The sequence below is a fragment of the Podarcis erhardii genome (genome assembly GCF_964252035.2).
Source record: "Podarcis erhardii genome assembly, chromosome: 7".
In the NCBI taxonomy this organism is placed as follows: domain Eukaryota; kingdom Metazoa; phylum Chordata; class Lepidosauria; order Squamata; family Lacertidae; genus Podarcis; species Podarcis erhardii.
The window spans coordinates 54,541,407-54,549,828 of record NC_138511.1 but is presented as its reverse complement, the minus strand read 5'-3'; the positions used below and the strand labels follow the sequence as shown (position 1 = coordinate 54,549,828).

At 45.6% G+C, this 8,422-nt stretch overlaps 1 protein-coding gene across 1 annotated transcript; it reads left to right on the top strand.

Moving 5' to 3' along the window:
• On the top strand, window positions 1-6,831 carry LOC309347366 (C-signal-like). Its single transcript, XM_081871897.1, has 6 exons — window positions 1-241; window positions 1,787-1,838; window positions 3,659-3,846; window positions 4,438-4,599; window positions 5,313-5,423; window positions 6,611-6,831. Exons 1-6 carry the CDS (start codon window positions 95-97, stop codon window positions 6,722-6,724), a joined length of 774 nt encoding a protein of 257 aa, XP_081728023.1. The 5' UTR covers window positions 1-94; the 3' UTR covers window positions 6,725-6,831.
• Window positions 6,832-8,422: the final 1,591 nt, after the last annotated feature.

Below are 8,422 nucleotides of genomic sequence, written 5' to 3'. Positions count from 1 at the left end.
CAGGAAGTGACACACGCCCAGCCCACTGGAAAGAAAACTTGGGGCAAGGCACAGAGGAGCTGCAGAAAGGAGTAACGGCTTCTGTGAGAACAGGATGGCATCAGGTCACATTCGCAGTGTGTTGGTGACAGGATCCAACCGAGGCATCGGGCTGCAGCTGGTGAAATGTTTCCTTGAGAAACCAAACCCTCCCCAAGTAGTGTTCGCAACCTGCCGGGATCCAGAAGGGGCCAGAGCACAGGTGAGTTGTTAGACTCTCTTTAGCTGACTTTGAAGGCAGAAAGTCTCCCTCTCGGGACACACACACACACACACACACACACCCTTGCACAATAGGAGGACAAACACTTTCTCTCTGCAAAGCTGATGTGTCTGAGACAGGCTTCTTTCTGCAAATCCCGTTGTCTCCCCAACCCCTGCACATTGTTTATAAGCAGAAATATCTTATTTCCTCCAGTTTAGGAATTTCAATTCCTGCGTGTGCATGCAAGAGAAAGATCCACTTTTTCCCCTCCCCTGAAGCAACTGTCAGGGATCCATCCACACTCCATCCTTTCAAGCTGGAACGTCTCCTTCCCTGCTGCCAGATTGTGTTACTCTGACTTCCATAAGTCAGTGTTGCATGCAAGAGCCCTTTTCAGAATCTGTGCTAAAAAGTTTCCAATTTGTTATATAAGCAAGAGGCTCGTCTCAGCCATAGAATTTAAAACAGGAGATAGGCAAGTTTGCAAACCCTTGTTTGAGAACTCTGGTTGTTTGTTTAGTTTGTGGAGCTGCATGCTCTAGACTTCCTTAATTTAGGGGCCTCTCCGTTTGGAGGAGAGAACAGGGAGGCTTGGATTTACGGTATTTACAAATGCGGAAGTTGAGTGTTGCTGGAGGCAAACTGAGTTTGTAGCAAAGAGAAATAAACATGAGGCTGAATATTAGAATGGCACTTATTGTTCCAAGAAGAGAAAAAAGAGTCTACTGCTGTGGTTTGCAAAGAAACTCCTTAGCACATGACCTCGTTTTAACATGGTGAAGTCAGCCTACATTGAATACTTTGGAGCTTTCACAGTGGTAGCAGCCATGTTCAACTAGCTCCAGGGCATGTTAAAAGTTAAGCTGGGCATTTACTATGGAACAACCACACCTTTGTTCAAGGCACCTGCACAATGTGAAAACATTCCCCTCTAATGCTTCCCCCTCTTCAGCTTCCAGCTGTTGTTTTCTGAGCACAGAAAATCCAGTTTTTAAAAAACTTTGGAATAGCTGCACAATTTCTCAGGGGTAGATGGCCCCTCACTTGGCTGTTTTGGTCAGTTAGTTGCATCACCAAGACTATTCCCATAGGGCATAAATTTTCAACCTTTTCAGACCCAGGACTCACCTTCTATGGGATAAACTGCTTCATATAACCAACCTGCTTAAGTCTAATTAATGCATGAAAGGGTTAATGCCATAGAGTAAGCTGTCCTGCCAGGTTTAGCTCACCTTGGGAGAAAATGGGTAATTAAGTATATTGTTCTCCTTCAGTCTACATGTGAACTTCAGCTGTGAAGAGGTTTGAGCTTGTTGCTCCAGCTCCACCACATGGCTCTCGCCAGCCATTCTGGAGTTCTTCCTTGATGTTGTTTGAGTTCAGTCCCACAATGCCCTTGTGAGAGCTAGTATGGAAGTCTCAGGCTGCCACCTGCACAATGGGGCTAAGACTGGCCTACTTACAAGATCTGTGGTAATTTATGTGGGAGAACTTCGGACACATTACAACATGATATAATTTGTTTTCTTTTGTTTCCTACAGGAGCTGAGGCACCTGGCATCCAAGCACCCCAATCTGGCAATTCTGCAGCTTGGTAAGCCCTCTCCTCTCTTTCAGCAAACAGCAGCAAGGCTGTTGCTTCTTAATTTGAGCCTTGGCAACTTCTTCTCCCTGTTGTATCCAATCATTTCTTAAGGCACTGGCTGTATTTAGATGATCCTCAAGACTATGTACTAGATAGAGGATCTTTAACAAGCCCTCTCCCCTCCCTTAACTTGCCCCAAAACAAGCACTACAAGTCAGAATCTGTTGGACAAATTTGCCCTAAGTAATCCATCCAAATTTTCCTCCTACATTGTCCTATTGGTTTGGAAACTGCAGTTTACAGACTTCCTGGTCTGCTTATTTCATATTTCCCCCTTGATATGTACCCCCTTCATTACATACATCCCATGATCATGCTGATTAGCTCTAGCTCCAACCAGGTTGTTTGACTAATATTCATAGCTTTTTTAAGCATGCACAATAGTTTTCTAACTGTTCTCCATTTCCCCTTGTGGTTCTAAGTCACCCACAAACCTTCCTGGTACCTTATAAGACATTATCATTTTCATCAGAGAAATGTTGCAGGGTTGTGATACCCACCCAAACCTTTGAGAGAAGCAGCACATTTAGCTCTAATTTCATAACAGGCATTAGACACAAAGTTTTGGAGGGCTGAGAATGCCATACGGGTTCATGAATTACTTTCCAGTTGACCAAACCACATCTAAGATTCTGTGGGATAAACAGGTAAGAAAAGCTTAGCAGAAACGACCATGCTTTGCTGTTGTAACTGCTTGCATTGCAAAGAAAAAAGAAACTTGTGGTAATAAGTTAAGAAATCGCTGTGAGTAACCAAAAGATAATGTCTTATAAGGTACTAGGAAGGCTTGGCATGTCTGCAGAGATTAGCAGTGGTGCCCTGAGCCAATAAATGGTCCCCTCCCAGCAACATTTGATAGCAACAGGCTGGTCCTGGCAGCTGACTTATCCCACACCCCATTGATCAGATCTAGCTGCCATGGCAATGGAATGGGTGCGTGCAACTCCTCTGTAAAGCTGAATGAGGGCCTCGCTCAGCAGAGATTAGGTGTTCTACTTGCTTTTGAGGCCCCTCCCAAATACTGACAAGTGGCCTCGGGCAAGCTTCTATTTGCTTATGAAAGAAATAAGATAGGCACCTCTTGATGGCATTTCAACTCTAATCCTCACCCCTCCCTGCCCCACCCAGCTCCTTCCCCCCTGGCTATACAAAGCAAAACTGCACGACTGCCCCTTAAAGAAACAGAAGTTTGCAGAGGGGTAAGGAAGTATGATTGAAAGGGATGCTTTCTCCAAAATGCTCTTGGCAGTGGGCCCCAGTATCACCTCACTTAACTATTCTATATATATATTTAAAGGTATTGGGCCTGGTCACCTCAAGAGTCATCTGCACCTGTATTAACTAGCCCGGGCTTGAAGTTGTGCCTCAGATGCCCTCCTCTCTATCACCATGAATGGCTGAGCGAGAAGGAGAGCCAAGCCCTCTTAGGAATGGTATTCCCTCCAGAGATCTGCCTGGCTCTCTAGTATGATCAATGCATGGAGTGGTGTGTGGGAGAGAGAGAGAGAGAGAGAGAGAGAGAGAGATGCCCCCACCAACCTCCATGTACACATCCAAACATGTGTCCTTACATAGCTTACAAGTGTTCAGATGAAGACGCTGAAGTTGGAAGCAGAGCCACAAGATGTAATCCTGCTCTCCCTGCATTTCTCCTACGTGAATGAGCATGCCAATAATCCCACCTATTGTAAATAGCTGACACAAGCGAGACAGGTGAGAATGCAATCAAGTCCTACACAAAACAGAGTCTTGTTTGTTCTTCATTGTAGAAACCACCGATGAGGCAAGTGTCAAGGCAGCTGCCAAGAAGGTTGAGGCCCGCCTGGGAGGCGCTGGGCTGAACGTGGTGATCAACAATGCTGGGGTCATGCCGCCCTGTACTTTGGAGTCAGCCACTGCTAAAGACATGCTGGACGTCTACACCATCAACCTTGTGGGCCCAATGTTAGTGACCAAGGTCAGTTTTTCTTCACAAGAAGAGCAATCCCTCCCTGGACTACAGGGTGGAAAGCAGACCCCCATGATGCAGAGTGGACTAGGACTTGCCCCTCCCAGGCCAGTTCCTGGCAGCACAGCTGGCCGGATACATCAAAGGGCAATACAGCAGCCTTTCCTCTTTGCATATGCAGACTGCTTCATTGTTGAGGGTCAAAATTATTAAGAGAAAAGAATGGGGTTTGTGGGCTTGGTTAGTGGACTGTAAATGGTGACACCTGGATTTGAGTTAGGGAGGTCACTCCTCCTATCTTCAAAAGGCCCCTGGAGAATAGCCTCTGGCTAGGTGAATTCACAGGTTGAGTTGGTAAGAAAAAGTTCTGCAGGATCAGCCCAGCTCTGTGACAGCATCTACCCTCCATTACTCCCAAACACAGCTGAGTCTTAATATCTTCTGTTTTGAAAAAGCCAACTAGGATATTGTGGGGTAGAAATTGAGAGGTGTAAGAAACAAGGCCAGAAGTGGTTGGTCTTTGCAATCTTGTGCCCATTTACTAGCAGATCTTTATGCAGGCCAGGTTTGTACAGCTGAAGAGCTTTTGCCTCTCTTTAGGAATTATTGCCGTTGCTGAAGAAGGCTGCCCACGGATCCAATCAGAAAGGCATGAGCTGCGGGAAAGCAGCCATCATCAACATGTCCACTGTTCTAGGATCCATTGAGAAAACACCAGAGCATTATTTCGCTTTCCCAGTCGTCTCCTATCGCTGCAGCAAGGTCAGGCTTCTCCTGCGGGACATGGGTCAAATCTGGCATTTCTGTCCATTGCCTTCCTTGAAAAGGTTTTTCTATGTACCCAACAATGGCTGGTCTAGTGAGTGATGTGCTACTGAAATGCCTTGTGTAACACCCACCAGCTTTCTTCCTCTCCAAGTTAGATGTTTTGTCCATACTGAAATTGTTCTGCCTTATGAGTAGATAAAATTGCTTTGTGCACCTGAATTCCGCAGTAAGAATTCTTCCAAAAGTCATGTAGTGGCCATTCTGGGTGAGACTAATGGGAGTTGAGGTCCAAAACATCTGGAGGGCACTAGGTTGGGTAAGGCTACATTATATAATCCTGGTACCTGTTGCAGTTTCCATGCCAGTGGTTGTTACCTCCTAGAGATGTTAGAGTTGGTGGGGGAAGTTTCTGGACCAGTAACAAGTGATGTGGCAACTGCAACTACACTTTATGGACATGGAAGACACATGGCATCATCTTTTTAGCATAGTATATTCTGTGTCTCAGTAGCAAAACTGTCCAGGACTTAGGAGAATTCAGCTTCAGTGTCTGCCCAATCAGTGTTGATTATGTGAACAGCAGGGAGATTGGGTCCAAAGTGAGTGGTCTTATAACCTCAATTTATATTGAGCCAGTAGCCTAGTTGACCTTTCTGCTCTCTGTGCATCTATGATTGGGGTCTGCTCATGTCTTCGTCCATCCCCAGGCTGCTTTGAACATGCTCACCAAGTGCCAATCAATGGGCTACAAAGATGATGGGATCCTGTGCACTGCTGTTCATCCTGGCTGGGTGAAAACAGAGCTGGGAAGTGAGCAGGTGAGTCAGCTAAAGATTTCTTCTTAAGAACTCTCTGCATTACTTCATTCTAAATCAGAACTATACACACACACACTAATGGCTCATCCACACTTCCTTTTGGGACACATTTCTGGGCACACGCCTGCGATTTCCAGGTCCTGGCAAAGAGAGAGAGAGAGAGTATTGCCCTGCCACTTTCCTCAGGAAAACCAATGTTTTTACTGCTGAACTGGAGCAAATGGCAATCAGCTTTCCCGCAAACTGTTGTGTGCTCTGATTCAGCAGTAAAACACAGGGTTTCCTGGGGAAAGTGGCAGGGCAAAAAAAACAAAAACAAAAAAACAACACCCCACACTGAGGCACAGACCTGGAAATCCTGGATCTGTGCCTAGAAATGTAGTGCAAAAGGAAGTCTGGCTGAGCCTAAGCCTCACCAGTTCTCTTGCTGAAAGTCTTACTAATACTGTGCACACCCAAGGGAAGAGGCTCCTCCTGGCAGGCCCGAGCATTGACCTTCCTTGCCAACCCCAAGGAGCTGGCCACTAAAGTCTGAGTTAAGGAAGCCGCCGGTTGTTGGGGTGTCTTTGGCAGTGGAAGCAGAGCATTGTTGTCATGATGGCTAGTAGCCATTGATAGCCTCCACAAATTTGTCAAATCCTCTTTTAAAGCCATCTGTCGGCGGCCATCACTGCCTTCTGTGGGAGTGAGTTCCATGTTTAACTTTCTTTTGTATGTCCTAAATCTTCCAACATTCTGCTTCACTAGATGTTCAAGAATTCTAGTCTAGTGTTATGAGAAAAACTTTCCTCTATCCGCTTTCTCCATGGTATTCATTCATATATACATCAACCTGGAAGCAAAGAGCTCACTAATAGATGCATTTTTATTCACACTTGCCTGTAATAAATACACTGCTGATCACATTTTTGGTTGGAGAATTGCATCACAGATTTTTGGGGTGTGCCGATTTCCAAGGATAGCTGCATATAGTTTTGCTTATTGTTTGGAGAAGTGAATATTCAGTCAGGCCCACACTAAAATTACAACCGAGGACAAACTTATCTCATCCCTCCCTTCTGCGCACTCCTTTGGTAGCTAGATAGGCAAAACCATCACTCATGTGGTTGGCTGAGCTCTCACCCATCACTGCAGATTTTCTTGTGCCTCTGCAGAATCACTATCTAACCATGGTTTGTACCTTGCAGGCTGACCTGACTGTCGAAGAAAGTGTGTCTGGCATTATGAAAGTGCTTTGCAACCTCTCTGAAAAGCAACACGGGGTGCTGGTGACTTGGGAAGGGAATGTTTTGCCATGGTGAGAGCCTCGGAAGGAACCAAAGGAAGGGCCAAGGCATAATGAGGATGGAGCAGCCTGAGGCTTTGTAAAGCTTTATATCATGAGTTTTGAATAAAAATTGAAGCGGCATCTCTTGGGTCTCTTGTCTTCTGTCCCAAAATGTGACATGTAAAGAAATGGGATTCCATTCCCAGTCCTCTCTCCACTCACCAGCCCTGGGTTACTGGCACGCCTCCCTCAACGAAACATGCACCCATTTATATCCTACTTGCTCTCCCTCGCAGAAGCCGTTTTATAATTAAGGCAAAACAGAGGACTGGTGAACCCAACCTCAAAAGGCTGCTGGCAGTTTTGCCTTCACCAGTACATCACAAGGTTTCTCAAATTAGGAGGCAACTTGGAGTGAGCTGGCCACCTCTGCAGTCATGTGTCCTTAGGGCTCAATTTTTAGACTAGGACTGCTCTTTTGAGCACTGTAAGTGCTGTGACACAAGAAGACTAGGTATCGGAAACAAAAAAGGTACTTTGTATGTGAGATATGGCACTGGCAAAATTGTTAAGATTTTTTAAAATACTGAGGTCTTTCTTGTGCACGAGTGATAGAGATCTTGTGCTAGACCTCTGTAGTTGGTACTTTTCTTATCACAGCCTTAAGGCAATTCTCCACACATAGTGGATTGTTGAAATCTGCATGCCTTCTGTGTGCAGAAAGTGGTGGAAATAGGCACAGGAGTGTCATCAACATGGCTGGAAGCAAATGGAAGGAGGGGAGTGGCATGAATTGCTGCCCACTAAAAACATCACCACACCCCACAAATCGCTCATCATCATAAAAGAAATGTGCCATCATGAGCCTTTCACAAAAGCAGCATCTGCAGCTGCATCCTGGGCTCTTTCTACTTGCCAGATTTTCCACAGTAAAGGGAAATTCAGATTAAAGTGCAGAAGAAAGTCTGGCCTGTCATTCTGATGATGCAATATATGGATGCTGCAAAAACGCTTGTTTGTACAAGCAGCACCAATTCCATAATAAGCTTCCATCTTATTACTCGTCTGGGTTGGGTGGAGAGAGAAGTTGGCCAGGTCAGGCCAAAACCAGAGCAATTGGCCAGAAGACCTCCGCTTCTCTCCCTATGGCTGCAATATGATTTTGTGGGTTTGCCTTGCAGCAAGTCCAGATCACAGTTTAGAGCTGCACAAATGCATGACGATGGGCCAGGATAAATGGGTGATACCTCTCAATTCAAGCTTAGTGTTAGCTACATACTTTCAAGCTGTTGTTATCAGAGATGGTACATCTTGAATTCAATTATCATTTTAACAACACCTACAATTTCCCCTTTTGCACACTCTGGTGTGTAATCCCACTAGCTAAGGATTATACTCAGCATTAATACATTGTGTTACTGCATCAAACCACCACACTTTTCCATCTGGATACTGTGAGACAATGAAGCCTTGGCCACTCTATAAAGTTTGAAGAAAGGAAGCCTTCTGGGCCCAGGGAAAGGACTGAGGGGTATGTGTGGAAGAGAACAGCAGAAGGGTGTTTTGGAATAGGGAAAAGGAGACGGAGTTAACCATAGGCACTGTAGGATGGCCACTGGAAAGCTGGGCTTTGGTTCAGGCATGGAGGACAAACTGGGAGATGGGAGCTGAAGCCAATGTCCCTGAGGAAAAAAGGTAGAGCAGGGAGGCTGTGGACTCTCTTCCTGGCCTT

Excerpts from the sequence above, each read along its gene's own strand:
- LOC309347366 (XM_081871897.1), top strand. The coding sequence starts at position 95 with ATGGCATCAGGTCACATTCGCAGTGTGTTGGTGACAGGATCCAACCGA. Across the intron at positions 242-1,786 it reads CAGAAGGGGCCAGAGCACAG|GAGCTGAGGCACCTGGCATC; the intron begins GTGAGTTGTTAG and ends TGTTTCCTACAG. Across the intron at positions 3,847-4,437 it reads GCCCAATGTTAGTGACCAAG|GAATTATTGCCGTTGCTGAA; the intron begins GTCAGTTTTTCT and ends GCCTCTCTTTAG.